This window comes from Equus asinus, chromosome 20 (genome assembly GCF_041296235.1).
Source record: "Equus asinus isolate D_3611 breed Donkey chromosome 20, EquAss-T2T_v2, whole genome shotgun sequence".
NCBI lineage: Eukaryota > Metazoa > Chordata > Mammalia > Perissodactyla > Equidae > Equus > Equus asinus.
The window spans coordinates 55,178,539-55,196,805 of record NC_091809.1 but is presented as its reverse complement, the minus strand read 5'-3'; the positions used below and the strand labels follow the sequence as shown (position 1 = coordinate 55,196,805).

Below are 18,267 nucleotides of genomic sequence, written 5' to 3'. Positions count from 1 at the left end.
TATATTAGCTTTATAATCTTGGGAATGTTACTTAACCTTTCTTTGCCTCAGTTTCCCCATCTGTAAAATGGTGATAAAAATAGTACTACTTCAGAGTTGCTATGAAAGTTAAATGAGTTAAAACAGCTTGGAGTGTTATCTGCATGTAGTAGGCAGTCAGATGTTACCTACTATGTTGTTATGTAACAAATACTTCCATTCTTACTGCATCCTAGGCAGATACCACTGGGCCAGATACCACTATTAAGCTGAATTTAACAAATTACAAAAGCAAGTTCAAATTAATATGTAGACAAAACTTTGGGTTATAATGATGTTCCTGAGAATCTGAATATAAAACAAACTATGTGGCCATTGTTATAAAGTTACAATTCTGGAGATGTTTTATTTTGATTTCTTTGACATTTTTTTTTAGCAGGGGCTTATAAGGTGCTGAATGAGTCATTAGGGAACATTTTTTGAATAGAAGAATCCTCAATATAAGACTCTGTCCTTTTCTTATGTTTCCCTGCTCTGCAGCTTGGTAATTAAGAAATTAACTTTGTGAACATGAATTAATATTAAATATATTTCCATAATGAATGACCTGGGTAAAATGTCAGCTTTGAAAGTTCAAATTTTTGTACACCAATTTATGAGAACTTTTGTTTTTTGTTTTTTAAATAAAGGAGACAGTGATAATTGATGTATAAATGTAAGGAATATATGGGGGAAGCTAGGAGATTCGCTGTAATAGAATTTAAATTACTAATTTTTTTAAAAAAGATGGAATAGTTTACATATATTGTGTTAAAGAAGTAAAAGGATTTATACTTGTCTTTGCACATGAAAATATTAATAGTAGTTAACTTTATAGAGTGGGATTGGGAGATGGGAACATGCTTTTATAATTAAAAATATTTTATACAGCAGGTAGCAGAGATTTAAGGAAAACAATGACAAAGAAAGTAAAAATAGAAACACGTGTGTGACAACTTACAAAGAATGCTTGGTTCATGTGAATGGATTCAAGCACGCTTAGTTTGGTCTAGCACGATCCATGGAAATTGTATTAAAACATGGAAATTGTCTTTGTTCTTGTTCCAGTGTTAATGTTTGCTTACCTGCCTTATTTTTACAGGGATGTGCATGCAGTCTGTCTGTGGGATGATAAAGGCCCAGCAAAAATTCATCAGGCTTTAAAAGAAGATATTCTTGAGTTTATTAAGCAAGCCCAGGCAGTAAGTTCTGCATCTTTGTATTAAGACTTTGCTCAGAAAATATCATATTTTTTGATTTTGAGTGTAAGACTTCCTGAAGTAATTTTAAAATATCACATTGACTTTTGACACATTTGTTAAAGAAACTTTTTAATGACTTAATGATTGTCGTTTGTTGATTTTGTTCCCCCCTCAGTGACATTTCTTTCAAGAGAGTACATTATTATCCTCAATTAAAAGATGCTATAAAGAATTCTGTTTTTTATATGTTCTTTAGAAGTCCCCACCACCATTATTTTTTGGCCATACATCAGTCCACATAAGTCTATTTTTTTCTCCTAATACCTCTTTCTCAAGTTGACAGTAATTTTCTTCAATTCCAGATACTTCTCTGACTGTGTATGTATTTAATATTATTAAAATGAAGACAGAGCTCATTTAGGCATTAGGTCAGTTTTGCAAGAGCTAGTTTTGTTTGTTTTGTCTTTATTTGTCTAACACCTTTATCTTTTGGAAAAAATGCAGAGGTAAAGTATTATTTCGAATCTACTGTGGCATCACTCACACATCCCTTACCACTTTGAAGAAGGGCCTAAGGACATGAGATTATTTTCCTTTCTGTGAAATGACATTTGAAGACTAGAGAGCCAGAATTTCTTATTCTTTGGTTGAATTTTTACGTCAGTGTCTTGTACAACATTAGTAAAAGTTGTCTGTTAGAAATCATGTTAAATACTAATAGCTGCTTAACAGCTAGAATTAAAAATGAATTTTTTCTATATATGACTTGAAGATACTGAAGTTGAGTATATGATTGATATATTTAATCCTGCTTGTAGCCAGCCACTACCATGATGAAATAAGAATTCAGTGTTACTTACAAAATCAAATGTTTATTACCAATGTTAATTCTGCTGTCTTCATAAATGATTTCAAAAAAATTTTTTCTAGAAAATTATCTTTTTAATGAAAATAAATCATATTTTCAGGCTTTTCTTGGAAAAATTAAATGTTTCAGTATCACAATTTAATCAAAACTGTATTTTTCTAGAACTGATTTAGAAATAGTTTCCACTTGTTTTAGAAAGCATATCAGCTTATCTGTATGATTTTTGGTGGAGATAAATTATGTTTGTTTCAAATTGACAGAGCTTTATTCTTCAGTTTCTGGAAATGGGCTCATAAAGAGTCATTTTACATATTGTTAACAAATGTTTAAAAATATACTTTACACTAGAAAACAGTGTATGTTAAGGGTTTCACTATAACATGACCCAGTAAAGTTTGGAATGTCCTGAGGATAGGATTTAGTGCCACTAATTCAGAGCAATTGTAGGAGTAGCAATGCCAGACATGGGTGTGTGACTTTAAAAGATTTTTAAGCTTGTAATCTAGCTTTGGGGCTGGCCTGGTGGCATAGTGGTTAAGTTTGGCATGCTCCTTTTTAGCAGCCCAGGTCTCAGCTTCGGATGCTAGGCATGGACCTACACACTGCTCATCAGGCCATGCTGTGGGGGTGACTGACATACAAAATAGAGGAAGATGGACACAGATGTTAGTTCAGGGCCACTCTTCCGCACCAAAAAAAAAGAAAGAATGAAAGAAAATCTAGCTTTGTGAGGTATTTTACTAGTCAATTACTAGACTAATGAGCTTATCTCGTTAAGAAGGACCAAATCTCCCAAACAGGAAAGGCAATATACATTAAAATGTTTATCGTAGCATTATTTTAAAATGGCAAAAAAGAGAAGTAAAAATAAATGTACAATGCTTTGAAAGTTATTAGGATATTGAATTTTTTTTTTTTTAGATTAACATAACTTTTATTTGCTCATAATTCTGGGGTTTACCAATTTGGGTTAGGCTCACCTGATTTCACCTAAGTTTATTAATCTGGCAGCAGTCAGCTGGTGACTCTGCAAAGACTGGATGGTTGGAGAGAGCTTTTCTCACATACCTGGTATTTGGTGCTGGCTTCCATCTGAGCGTCTCTTCCCTCATGTGGTTTCTCATTCTCAAGGAAACTAGCCTTTGAAGTGATAGTGGAAGCTATAATACCTCTTCTTGGTCTTGGCTCAAAAGTCTCACATTGTCACATCTGCTGCATTCTTTGGGTTGAAGTGAGTCGCAGGACCAGCCCAAACTCCAGTGGTGGAGAAATATACTCCATCTTTTAAAAAAATTGAGATATAATTCACATTCCAGAATTCACCTTTTTAAAGTGTATAGTTCAGTGGGTTTTAGCATATTCATAAAGTTGTGCATCCATCACCCCCTAATTCTAGAACATTTTCATCACCCCAAATAGAAAGCCTGTACCCATTAGCAGTTATTCCCCCATGCTCCCATCCCCCAAACCCTGGCAACCACTAATGTACTTTCTATCCTTATGAATTTGTTCATTCTGGAGATTTCCTATAAATGGAATCATTCAATATGTGGCTTTTCATCACTAGCTTCTTCACTTATGATAATGTTTTCAAGGTTCATCTTTGTTATAGCATTTATCTGTATTTCATTCCTTTTTATGGCTGAATAGTATTCCATTGTATGGCTATACCATATTTTGTTTATCTGTTCACCATTGATGAACATTTGAGTTGTTCCCGTTTTTTGTCTATTTTGAATAATGCTGCTATGAACATTTGTGCACTTTTTGTTTTTTAACTTGAGGTGTAATTGAGATTTTACTTTATATTAAAGGTGTACAGCATAATGATTTGAAATTTGTATATATTGCAGATGATCATCACAGTAAGTTTTGTTAACATCTGTCACCATACATAGCTATGAAATTTTTTTCTTTGATAACTTTTAAGATTTACTCTCTTAGCAACTTGCAAATATGCAATACAGTATTATTAACTATAGTCACATGCTGTACATTACATCCTCCTGACTTGTTTATTTTATAACTGGAAGTTTGTACCTTTTGACCCTCTTCACCCATTTTGCCCCTCACCTGGCAACTATCAGTCTGTTCTCTGTCTCTATGAGCTCGTTTTGTTTGTAGATTTCATATATAAGTGAAATCATGCAGTATTAGTGTTTTCATTTTCTTTGGATAGTTACCCAGAAGTGGAATTGCTGAATCATGTGGTAGTTTTATTCTTAATTTTTTGAGCAACCTCTATACTGTTTTCCATAGTGGCTGCACCAGTTTACATTCCCACCAACAGTGGACCAGGGTTCCCTTTTCTCCACATCCTCACCAACACTTGTTATTTCTAGTCTTTTTGATAATAGCATTGGGGCTGGCCTGGTGGCACAGTGGTTAAGTGCGCACATTCCACTTTGGTGGCCCGGGGTTTGTCAGTTTGGATCCCGGGTGTGGGCATGGCACCACTTGGCAAGCCATGCTGTGGTAGGCATCCCACATATAAAGTGGAGGAAGATGGGCACGGATGTTAGCTCAGGGCCAGTCTTCCTCAGCAAAAAGAGGAGGATTGGTAGCAGATGTTAGCTCAGGGCTACTCTTCCTCTAAATAAATAAATAAATAATAGCCTTAATTCTAACAGGTGTGAGGTGATAGCTCACCATGGTTTTTTTTTTTTTTGATTGGCACCTGAGGTAACAACTGTTGCCAATCTTCTTTTTTTTCTGCTTTTTCTCTCCTAAATCCCCCCAGTACATAGTTGTATATTTTTTAGTTGTGGGTCCTTCTAGTTGTGGCATGTGGGATGCCATCTCAACATGGCCTGATGAGTGGTGCCATGTCTATGCCCAGGATCCAAACCAGCAAAACACTGGGCCTCCAAAGCAGAGTGTGCGAACTTAACCACTTGGCCATGGCGCCAGCCCCTCACCCTGGTTTTCATTTGCATTTCCCTGCTGATTAATGATGTTGAACATCTTGTCATGTATCTGTTGACCGTCCGTGTGTCTTCTTTGAAAAAATATCTATTCAGATCCTCTGCCTAGTTTTTAATTGGATTGGGGTTTTTGTGGGTTTTTTTTTTGCTGTTGTGTTGTATGAGTTCTTTCTGTATTTGGGATATTAATCCCTTATCAGATACATGATTTGCAAATATTTTCTCCCATGCAGTAGGTTGCCTTTTTATTTTGTTGATGGTTTCCTTTGATGTGCAGAAGGTTTTCAGTTTGATGTAATACCCATTGTTTATTTTTGCTTTTGTTGCCTTTGCTTTTGGTGTCAAATCCAAAAAGTCATCGCCAAGACCAATGTCAAGGAGCTTACTGCTTATATTTTCTTTTAGTAGTTTTATGGTTTCAGGTCTTGCATTCAAGTCTTTAATCCATTTTGAGTTAATTTTTGTATATGGTGTAAGATAGTGGGTCAGTTTCATTCTTTTGTGTGTGGTTGTCCAGTTTTCTCAGCACCACTCATTGAAGAGACTGTTCTTTCCCCATTTTGTATTGTTGGCTCTTTGTCATAAATTAATTGACCATATATGTGTGGGTTTATTTCTAGGCTCTCTCTTCTGTTCCATTGATCTATGTGTTTGTTTTTATGTCAGTACCGTACTGTTTTGATTACTATAGCTTTGTAATATAGTTTGAGATCGGGGAGCATGATGCCTCCAACTTTGTTTTTCTTTCTCAAGATTGCTTTGCCCATTTGAGGTCTTTTGTGGTTCCATACAACTTTTAGGTTTGTTTGTTCTGTTTCTGTGAAAAATGCCATTGGAATTTTGTTAGAGATTGTGTTGAATATATAGATTGCTTTGGGTTGTATGGTTTGTTTGTTTTTTTTTTTTGAGGAAGATTAGCCCTGAGCTAACATCTGCTGCCAATCCTCCTCTTTTTGCTGAGGAAGACTGGCCCTGAGCTAACATCCATGCCCATCTTCCTCCACTTTATATGTGGGATGCCTACCACAGCATGGCTTTGCCACGCAGTGCCATGTCTGCACCCGGGATCCGAACTGGCGAACCCTGGGCCGCCAAAGCATAACTTGCGCACGTAACCGCTGCACCACTGGGCTGGCCCCTGTATGGATATTTTAAGAATATTAATTCTTTCAATTCATGAGCACAGAGTATCTTTTCATTTGTTTGCATCATCTTCTATTTCTTTCATCAGTGCCTTATAATTTTCAGTGTAGGTCATTCACCTCCTTGGTTAAATTTATTGCTAGGTATTTTATACTTTTTGATTCAATTGTAAATGAGATTGTTTTCTTTTTTTATTTTTACTGAGGTTATGATAGTTTACAACATTGTGAAATTTCAGTTGTACGTTATTATTTGTTAGTCACCATATAGGTGTATCCCTTCACTCTTTGTGCTCACCCCCCACACCTCCTTCCCCCTGGTAACCACTAAACAGTTCTCTTTGTCCATGTGTTTGTTTATCTTCCACATATGAGTGAAATCATATGGTGTTTGTTGTTCTCTTTTTGGCTTATTTCACTTAACACAGTACACTTAAGGTCCCTCCATGTTATTGCAAATGGGACAATTTTATCTTTTTTTATGGCTGAGTAGTATTCCATTGTAAATCAATACCACATGTTCTGTATCCAATCATTAGTTGGTGGGCACTTGGGTTGCTTCCATGTCTCGGCTATTGTGACTAATGCTGCAGTGAGCGTAGGGGTGCATAAGTCTCTTTGAATTGTTGATTTCATGTTCTTTGGATAAATCCCCATAATGGGATAGCCAGGTCATATGGTATTTCTCTTTTTAGTTTTTTGAGAGCAGTCCAGGCTGTTTTTCATAGTGGCTGCACCAGTGTGCATTCCCACCAGCAGTGTATGAAGGTTCCCTTTTCTCCACAACCTCTCCAATATTTGTTATTTTTGTCTTGGTTATTATAGCCATTCTAACGGATGTAAGGTGATATCTTAGTGTAGTTTTGATTTGCATTTCCCTGATGATTAGTGATATTTCATGTGTCTCTTGGCCATCTGCATATCTTCTTGGAGAAATTTCTGTTCATATCCTCTGTCCATGTGTTGATCAGGTTGTTTGTTTTTTTATTGTTCATTTGTGTGAGTTCTTTATATATTATGGAGATTAACCCCTTGTCGGATATTTGATTTGCAAATATTTTCTCCCAATTGGTGGGTTATCTTTTCATTTTGATCTTGGTTTCCCTTGCCTTATAGAAGCTCTTTAGTCTGATGAAGTCCCACTTGCTTATTTTTTCTTTTGTTTCCCTTGTCCGAGTAGACATGGCATTCAGAAAGATTGTTTTAAGACAGATGTCAGAGAGGATACTGCTTATATTTTCTTCTAGGAGTTGTACGGTTTCAGGTCTTACCTTCAAGTCTTTGATCCATTTTGAGTTAATTTTTGTGTATGGCATAAGATAATGGTCTACTTTCGTTCTTTTGCATGTGGCTGTCTAGTTTTCCCAACACCATTTATTGAAGAGACTTTCCTTTCTCCATTGTATGTTCTTAGCTACTTTGTTGAAGATGAGCTGTCTGTAGATGTGTGGTTTTATTTCTGGGCTTTCAATTCTGTTCCATTGGTCTGTGTGCCTGTTTTTGTACCAGTACCATGCTGTTTTGAGTACTGTAGCTTTGTAGTATATTTTGAAGTCAAGGATTGTGGTGCCTCCACTGTTGTTCTTTTTTCTCAGGATTGCATTAGCTATTCAGGGTCTTTAGTTGCTCCATATGAATTTTAGGATTCTTTGTTCTATTTCTGTGAAGCATGTCATTGGGATTCTGATTGAGATTGCATTGAATCTGTAGATTACTTTAGGTGGTATGGACATTTTAACTATGTTTATTCTTCCAATCCATGAGCATGGAATATCTTTCCATTTCTTTACATCATCATCAGTTTTTTTCAGTAATGTCTTATAGTTTTCATTGTATAGGTCTTTCACCTTGGTTAAATTTATTCCAAGATACTTTATTCTTTTTGTTGCAATTATAAATGAGATTGTGTTCTTGAGTTCTCCTTCTCTTAGTTCGTTATTAGAGTATATAAATGCAACTAATTTTTTTTTTTTTTTAAAGATTTTTATTTTTTCCTTTTTCTCCCCAAAGCCCCCTGGTACATAGTTGTGTATTCTTCGTTGTGGGTTCTTCTAGTTGTGGCATGTGGGACGCTGCCTCAGCGTGGTCTGATGAGCAGTGCCATGTCCGCGCCCAGGATTCGAACTAACAAAACACTGGGCCGCCTGCAGCGGAGCGCGCGAACTTAACCACTCGGCCACGGGGCCAGCCCCTAAATGCAACTAATTTTTGTAAGTTGGTTTTGTACCCTGCAACTTTGCTGTAGTTATTGATTATTTCTAATAGTTTTCTGATGGATTCTTCAGTGTTTTCCATATATAAAATCATGTCATCTGCAAACAGCAAGAGTTTCACTTCTTCATTGCCTGTTTGGATTCCCTTATTTCTTTTTCTTGCCTAATTGCTCTGGCCAAAGGGATTGTTTTCTTAATTTTACTTCTTAATAATTCATTATTAGTGTATATAAATGCAACAGATTTTTGTATATTGGTTTTGTACACTGCAACTTTATTTAAATTCATTTATTCTGACAGATTTTTAGCAGAGTCTTCAGGGTTTTCTGTGTATAAAATCGTGTCATCTACACATAATGACAGTTTTACTTCTTCCTTTCCAATTTGGATGCCTTTTATTTCTTTTTTCTTGCCTAATTGCTCTAGCTAGAACTTCCAGTATTGTGCTGGATTAGAGTGGTGAGAGTTGGCATCCTTGTCTTCTTTGTGATCTTAGAGAACAAGCTTTCAGCTTTTCACCATTGAATATGATGTTAGCTGTGGGCTTGTCATATACAGTCATCCTTCAGTATCCATGGACAATTGGTTCTAGGACTCCCCATGGACACCAAAATTCGCAGATGCTCAAGTCCCTTATATAAAATGTCATAGTATTTACATATAACCTGTGTACCTCCTCACGTAAACTTTAAATTATCTCTAGATTACTTATAATATCTAATACAATGTAAATGCTATGTAAATAGTTGTTGTATTGTTTAGGGAATAATGACAAGAAAAAAGTCTGCATTTAGTACAGACACAACCATCCTAGGCCTTTTGATCCTCGGTTGCTTGAATTTGTGGATGCAGAACCTGTAGATACTGGGGGCCTACTGTATGGCCTTTATTATGTTGCGGTAAATTCCCTATATACCCTGTTTGTTGATAGTTTTTGTCATAAGTGGATGTTGAATTTTGTCAAATCCTTCTGTATCTATTGATATGATCATATAATTTTTATCCTTCATTTTGTTAATGTGGTATATCACATTGGTTGATTTGCAGGTATTGAACCATTGTTGCATCCCTGGAATAAATCCCACTTGATTATGGTCTATGATCTTTATAATATGCTGTAGAATTTGGTTTGCTAATATTTTGTTGGGAAATTTTGCATCTACATTCATCAGGGATATTAAGCTGTAATTTCCTTTTCTTGTGGCACCCTGGTCTGGTTTTGGTATCAAGGTAGTGTTGGCCTTGTAAAATGAGTTTGGAAGTGTTCCTTCTTATGTTTTTTGGAAGAGTTTAAGAAGATTGGTATTAATTCTTCTTTAAATGTTTGATAAAATTCACCAGTGAAGCTGTCTGGTCCTGGACTTTTGTTTGTTGGGAAGGTTTTGGTTACTGATTGAATCTCCTTACCAGTAATCAATCTGTTGAGATTTTCTGTTTCTTCATGATTCAGTCTTGGTAGATTGTATATTTCTAGGAATTTATCCATTTCTCCTAGGTTATAAGATTTTTCAGTGGATAATTGGTCATAGTAGTCTCTCTCTTATGATCCTCTGTCTATCTATGGTATCAGTTGTAGCACCTCATCTTTAATTTCTGATTTTATTTGAGTCCTCTTTCTTTTTTCTTGGTGAGTATACACAAGTTTTTTGTGAACTTTTTTTTTTGGTACGCAGACATTTATAGCAGCATTATTTGCAATGGCCTAAAAGTGGAAACAACCCAAATGTCCATCAGTGGACAAACAGGTAAACAAAATATGGTATATCTGTAAAATGGAATAGTAGTCAGCCATAAAATGAATAAAGTACTGATACATGCTACAACTTGGATAAGCCCTGCAAACAGTGCCACATGCAAGAAGCCAGTCATAGAAGTCCACATGTTATATAATTCCATTCATATGAAAGTCCAGGACAGGCAAGTGTATAGACACAGAAAGTAAATTAGTGATTACTTGGGCTTGAGGAAGAGGGGAAGATAGGAAGGTGATAGCTAAAGGGTATAGGATTTTTTTTTTGAGATATAATTAACAATATAATATTTTTTTAGCTTCAGGTGTACAACATAATTTGATATATGTCTATATTGCGAAATGGTCACCAAAATAAGTCTATATGAACATGTTTTAATTTCTCTTGCATATATATATGGTTTAATTTATTTTGGGTATAATATAGTTTGTACAGTAAATAAAATATTTCAAATTTATAGCATGAATATATTTTGTTTTTTTTAAAGCATTTGTATTTATTTCACATTGGTACAATTCTTTTCTTTCAGCGAGTATTGAGCCATCAAGATGATACAGCTTTGCTAAAAGCATATATTGTTGAGTGGCGAAAATTCTTTACACAATGTGACATTTTACCGAAGCCTTTTTGTCAACTAGAGATTACTTTAATGGGTAAACAAGGCAGCAATAAAAAATCAAACGTAGAAGACAGTATTGTTCGAAAGGTAAGTAAGTTTTCTCATTTTTTTCCTAATATTCTTCAGCAAGAGGGTGACTTGAAGACTTTTGAAAGTAATTTAGACTTTAAGTGGGTTTTTCTACTTCACATATTAATTTCTTTTCGGTTCTTGCTGGGTTTCATTGCATAATAATTTTTTTCTTTCATTTTTAGCTTCAATTCTCTTTCACCTTTTTATGTGGTTGTAAGTGGTAGATCTGTGTCTTCAAATGTTACCTCCTTTGCTTTCCCTTTTCCCTTTCTCCTTTCCCTAGTTTTGTCTTCAGTATTTTATTTCCTTATTCTTTCTTTGTACTTTTACCTTCCTATAATTAAATTATTTTTTTCTGTTTGAAAAATCTCTCCTTTTATTAGGTTACCTTCTGGTATCTTTGTGTTTAATTGTGGCTACACTGCTGTCATCTTTATAACCTTTTTACTTGATTCTCTTTATAAACTCAATCTGTACTGTGTTTATCTTCATATTTTACATAGTTTCTAGTTAAAAGCTCTGTACCCAGTAACAACTCAGGATTTACTGGAAAGAACTCAGCTCTGAAATTGAAGAGTCCTGTGTTTCCCTTTTAGCTCTTCAGTCAATAATGACCTAACTCCTTTGTCCTCATTTATCATGTATATTCCTACTTGTGAGAATCAAATGGAACCCCAGATTTGAAAAGTAAAATATGCCATTTGACCTTTAAACAACTCTTGCTGCAATGGTTATAGGAACAAATTCAGGCATTCAGGTAGTGGCCTGGGCTTTATTGCTCTTTCTCAGCCTTAAAATTTGTACTAATGCTGACAGGGGTACTGTAAATTTAGATATCCAGTGGTTCTTCAGTGGTAGAAATAACTGCAATATGAGAAATTGCGCCTCCCCCCAAAAAGAAAAACACTTCTAGATGCCTTTTAATTTGCAGTTCCATAATCTTGTCCTCTTTTTTTTTTCTGTTACTCTTTTAAGTCTTACCATTCCCTGTTAATTATGGGAATTAGCATCACTAGTGATGAAGGGCATCAATTCTGGGACCACAGGTGTTGGATACGAGTTGAGTATTGCCACTTATGAGTTGTGTAAATATGGGAAAGTTAGCTTTCCTCTTTGTACCCTAGGTTCCACATATCTAAAAGGGAGATAATAGTACCTATATCTAGGTTGTGAAGATTAAATGAGTTCTATATGGAAAGTACTTAGAGCAGTGCTAGTACATAGTGAATGTTATATAACTGTTATTCTTGTTATTATTATTGATGCTGCGTCTGTTGTTATTAACATATTTTCTATACCTGACAAAGTTACTTGGAGTGATAATATGTACTCATGAATATGTGTATACTATTTCCATCATTTAAATGGAACGTCTGTAAGGTGGATTTGTGTATTCCTTTTTTTAAGGTCCAGTATCAAACAGATTTTCAGTTGGCCCTTTTTGCATTTATTGTGTGTTTGTACAAACATGCATATGAGCATTCCAAACAAATATCAGTATTTCTAAAGTTCAACCTTGGAACTGTAGAGGAAGTAACATTTTCCATGTATTACCATATTTAATTTTTACAACCACTTGAAATTTGTACTATTATTTTCACTATTTTACAGATGGGAAAGCAGATAAATAAGTATCAGAGCTGAAATTCAATTACAATTATGTTTAATTCTGCAATGTGTTCTTTACCATTATTTACCATGTGTTATTTACCAAATTTAAATATACTGCTTCCCTGAAGTGTTCAAGTGAATGTAGGTCTAAGAATTTGATTTGTGTGTGTGTATCTGTGAGTTTGTACGTAAAATTTTGTGTGTGTGTATGTGGTTCTTAGTATGTTAATAATTGAAATGATTGCATATTTTGTTCTTTTTTTCCTAGCTCATGCTTGATACATGGAATGAGTCAATCTTTTCAAATATAAAAAACAGACTCCAAGATAGTGCAATGAAGCTGGTACATGCTGAAAGATTAGGAGAAGCTTTTGATTCTCAGCTGGTCATTGGAGTAAGAGAATCATATGGTATGTTCTGAACTTTTATGATCATAATTTCCTTTTCATGGAAATTCTAAGACAATTATAGAGTAATACTATCAAAGTTATGTTTATTAGCTTACAGTCACATCTACTGTTAGTGTCAGATGCTTTTAAGAGTACACAACAGGTATTAATTCTGCTTTAAAGAAACATACATTTATATTCATGTAGTTAATATTTATTTTCTCCATCTCACTCATTTCTTGGCTGATGAATGTTTTTAGTGACCTAACTTAGAGAAATGTAGATTTGAATCTATAGCTTATAAAAGGTTACTGGTTTTGTACTTATATTTTTAGGATGTAAATGAATTCCATGTGTACATTCCTTTCTGAACTTTTCAGTTTCTGACAACAATATTCTCATCTGTTCTTTCAGTCGGATATGTTGATTCCTCTGACTAGAATACTCTTCCTCCTTCCTCTTTATCTTCTTTTGTTTTTTAATTAATTTTTTTTTAAGATTTATTTTTCCTTTTTCTCCCCAAAGTCCCCCAGTACATAGTTGTATATTTTTAGTTGTGGGTCCTTCCACTTGTGGCATGTGGGATGCTGCCTCAGCATGGCTCGATGGGTGGTGCCATGTCCTCATCCAGGATCCGAACTAGCGAAACCCTGGGCTGCTGAAGCGGAGCACGCAAACCACTCGGTTACAGGGCTGGCCCCCCTCTTTATCTTCTAACTCATCGTCATCCTCTATTTTCTCATAGAGGCTTTTCCTAATTTCCGGACTAGATTAAGTCCTCTCACGGTGCTTCATGGTACCTGTGCCTCCCTGGCATAGTACTTCAGTGTAATTAACTGTGTTATTGACCCTGTATCTTTACTGAACATAGAATGCCTGGCATAAAACAGTTGTCAATAAGAATTTTTTATATTACTAAACCTTTAGTTATCTTTCACTTGCTTTCTTCATTGCCCTCATATTTCTTTAGGTTATTAAGTCTAGATTTTCGTTAGTCATGTCCCTGAAATTCATCACTTTTTCTTTCAACTGCCACCAGTTTTACAGACTTCTTTAAACTCTACTTCTGGACTTTTCAGACAGTCGTCTTCTAAGGGTCTTATTGCTATCATTTAACCTGCGTGCTGTTCACAAGGTTAATTTTTAAGTACTATTTTATTGGTGTTTTTCTTACCCATTTAGAGGTTAGAAATTCAAGTTACTTAACCCAAAATTTGAGGCTCTCCACAACCATTCCTAACTAACCATTCTATCTTATCTTCTATTAACCTTACAGTCCACTTAGACAACGTAGTCATTATACCTTGACTTGACCTTGTGCTTTTCTACTTCTGAGTGTTTACTTACTTTACTAATCTATATAAATACTAGTTTATTCGGTAAGACTCAATTCAGATCCTATCTCTTCTGTGAATGGTTTCTTGATCGTCCAGTTAGAAGTCAGTCTCTTTCCTATTCAAAAGTAAAATAGTCCATGTTATCTGCACTGTTTGTCACTTTACTGCTTTGTGCTGTTATCTTTATGTTTATCTTCTCCATAAGTTTCTTATGGAGAAGAATTTTGTTTTCAATGGTTTTTTATGGTCTTTTGAACATTGTCATAGTCCCTTGCACATGATGATTCCTCAATAGTTGTTATTTCATTTATTGTACTCAAAATACTGGTTTGAATCATAATTAGAGTAAAATTTTATTTTCTGTTTTTCAGTTAACCTTTGTTCTAATCCTGAGGATAAGCTTCAAATTTATAGGGACAATTTTGAGAAGGCATACTTGGATTCAACAGAGAGATTTTATAGAACACAGGCACCCTCGTATTTACAACAAAATGGTGTACAGAATTATATGAAATATGTAAGTCAGAACTTAGTATATGTGATACTTTGAGCTATTCTCTTGATATTCTTAAAATGATTGCTATTTTGCTTCTGGACAGGCAGATGCTAAATTAAAAGAAGAAGAAAAACGGGCACTACGTTATTTAGAAACAAGACGAGAATGTAACTCTGTTGAAGCAGTAAGTAATTTTGTAATTGTATTTTCTGTGAGATTATTTGAAGTAGAGTAGCCCAGGGATGGCAAATACATGATGCAAGTAACATTATTTATACTTTCTCATGTCTCTGACCAGCATTACTAGTTGATTATAGTACTTCTTCCCAGTGAGCCATAGCACAGCTTCAGAAGGCACCTTATTCAGAACTCATTATTTTTCAGAGCTGATGTGCAAGATAAAATCCTATTTGCCATCCCTCTTCTAGATTTTACTATATTTAATGTACTTAATTTTTAAGCAGTCTCCTTTTATTATATTTAATGCATATCTAAAGGTAACCTTTTTAGTGACTTTCATGTAGCAAGTAAAATATAATCTGTAGAGATACAGTTGATTCTCATTATTCACAGTAATTATGTTCTATAAAATGGCTGCAAACACTGAATTAGTGGGTACTGAATCATTGCTACTAGGGGATATTTCTTGTTATGGGAGGATGTTTTCAAACTTCATCTTGTCATGAGATAAAATATTGATTATTTGATAAGAGAACATCAGTCTTTTATATTGTTGCTTTATTCTGTATTATTGAGTTCCTCATTAAAAAAAAAAAAACTGACCAGAGGTAATAGCCATGCTACAGTATCTTTCCTGGGTGTTTTCTTTTACCTGGAGAATGACCTTAGTGTGCTTTTGTAAGGAAGGTAAGAATCAAGCTTGGATAGAGTCTTAGAAATTCCTCAATCATAGCAATGTTTCCTCCAGTTCCTTTCAGTCTTTGGAGCCTAGGAACTAGAGTTAGAGTTATATTCAAAGAAGTAGTGTTCTAGTTTGCCTACAACCAAAAAATTTTCAACTATGGATGGGATTTTTTTTTTTTTCTTCTGACTTTTCTTTGGCTTCTTCCGTCTTGAATGATAGTCATGTTTATTCTTTTTCAGAAATCAGGCTGAGTTTGATCTCTTCCCCTTGTCTTTTTGTTTTACTTTTCATAATGTGCAAAATTGTTCCTCTTTCAAAAGTTAAAATATTATTGGTGGTGAAGAGCCTGCAGTCTACACAGAAATTTACACAATGATATAAGCCAATATGACCTCAATAAAATAATTTTTTTTTAAGTTAAAATAACTTTGATAATGGCCAGAAAAGAGGGCTGATTTAGTGATTGTTTATAAAGTTCTCTACAGAAATTTACAGGAGCCCAGGCTTGGGCTTCAATCAGAAAGCAGGGAAAGGCATTGAAATTTTTTTAAGTAAATATGCCACGCTCAAAGTCATTCCTCAGGAAGATTAATCTAGTGACAGTATGAAAGATTAATTGGATTGGGGAAGAGCTGGGAACGGAAAGTAGAAGATTGTCGCGATAATTGAAGGAAGGTATTAGGAGTACCAAATAGGTTATAGCAATGGGAATGGAAAGACAAAGGGAGAGAAAGACTTCCTAGAGGTGATACATTGTATCATATGGATGGGGCTAGATATTGAAGAGAATTGAGTCAGTTATGTTTCTGAGGTTTTGGCTTGGTAGAATTGTGCTGCTACCAAGAGATCGGGTGTAAGAGTAAATCTTGTAGTGAGGGAGAAAGATGAGTTTAGTCAGAGGGATTTGAATATTTTGAGTTGGCTGATGTGTCCATGTCATCTGGGTGGGGATGTTGCAGTTTTGTAAGATAGAATTGTTGTTCTATTTTTCTACTGTAGTTTATACAGCTTAGTTGTATCATATCCATATTAAACTTATGGAAATTCAACTATAGATGTCCAACTAAGAAAATAAGAAAGAGCAAGGAAAAGAGAATGAGAAAGGTAGAAATAAACAAGTATACATAACGACTTGTGTAGAACAATAAAGTCTCTTTCCCTACTTTAAAACACATACACACACATTGGGGAAAAAATTGAAATAGAAGATGTGAATTTGCTCTTCCCATGGTTATCCATTAGCATGAGCATTTCACCAAGCTGAATGATTCTAGAGTTTAAAGTTGTTTTTTCTCCCAGCAAAGACCCTAAGTGCAATATATAGTATGCTTCCAAAGAAATAGTACTTTATTAGAGTTGTAAGATGACTGTTCGTATGATTTGTTTTTGTTTTGTTTTGATTTTCTGTTTTTTTAAATCAACTGTTTTAATTGAAGTATAACATACGTACAGAGAAGTGCACAAAAATCTCAAGTAGATAGTAAGTGAATTATCACAAAGTGAACATACCTGCGAAATTACCAGAACAAGAATTACCAGCAATTCAGAAACTTTTCATCATGCCTCCTCCAAAGTACTATTACCATCTTTTTCTTCAAAGGTTATCACTCTCCTAACTTTTAACATAGATTAATACTAGTCAGTGACTACTGTATAGTTTGTACAGCAAAATTTGGTGTAGAGGAGACATCAAACACCAAAGCTGTAGAATTAATTATAACATTGAGAATTTAAGCTTAATGCAGATGCATTACTGTATTATATACCTCACTGAGCTAAGGCCATTATCCTATATACATAATATTTATTATATATTTGTTAATTTACAATTTTTATTTCCAAAGATAAGTATGTTAAAATGAAATATGTTGTAATGCAAGGAACAGTAAACCAAAAAATGACCAAGTCCTCTGTTCTAATTTAATATGAATAAAATATGAACAGTATTATTTGAATAGTTAGTAAGAAACAAGTCACTTTCCATACTGAAAGCTATTCAGAACTGACTTACTGCCCTAAATTCTCTTAGAGGAATTATCAGCTATCAGAATATTCTATGCTATATCTTAATGGTTTATTGATACTAGTTTTAGTCTGTATTTACCTGTTAGACTATTCTTAGTAACAGAGGACAAGTACATATCAATTCATATGAGGCTTCACAATAATACACATCAGAATTTAAGATGAAAAAATGTACATTTTTGGCATTTATGTTTTTCTCTGAAAATTAACGTATTGTTATGGTTTAATCAGTTACCTTCCTTGAGTTTAGTTAGTATGAGTCACACTTAATCTTCTAAACCTGATTAGTTTTTAATATACACAGGAAAACAAGTTTTTGGACCCGTATTCTTATAATAGAGCATATCTCACCTACGTAGTACCCACTCGTCAGGCCAGGCCTAATAAAGGCCAGAGGTACATTTAGCCGCTTACAGAACTTCATTGTTTATAAGAATTTTATTTTGTTCTCTTGGGTTTTCCGAGCATTTGCTTACATATTTGCAAACCATGATGCTTACTTCTTCCTTTCTAATATTAATACCTCCTATTTCCTTCAGTGAACTAAATCTATCATTGGTTAATTTTAGGAAAACGTTAAATAATGTTGGGAATCTTTGTCTTCTTCCAGTCTTTGATGGGAATGCTTCTAAATTTTCACCGTTAAGTATCATGCTGGTTTTTGGCATGATGTATGCATTTTATTATGTTAAGAAAGTAATCACTTCTTCTTTTATTAAGAATATTACCAGGAAT

The 18,267-nt window shown here is 34.5% G+C and overlaps 1 protein-coding gene across 1 annotated transcript in view; it reads left to right on the top strand.

The window, feature by feature from the left end:
* The window catches only part of CUL5 (cullin 5), a 92,538-nt gene that overhangs the window by 31,152 nt on the left and 43,119 nt on the right, over window positions 1–18,267 (top strand). Inside the window, exons 3-7 of the mRNA XM_070490342.1 lie at window positions 1,121–1,220; window positions 10,648–10,824; window positions 12,689–12,830; window positions 14,518–14,663; window positions 14,746–14,826. Of these exons, the coding sequence (XP_070346443.1) occupies window positions 1,121–1,220; window positions 10,648–10,824; window positions 12,689–12,830; window positions 14,518–14,663; window positions 14,746–14,826 (646 nt within the window). The remainder of the gene's footprint in view (window positions 1–1,120; window positions 1,221–10,647; window positions 10,825–12,688; window positions 12,831–14,517; window positions 14,664–14,745; window positions 14,827–18,267) is intronic.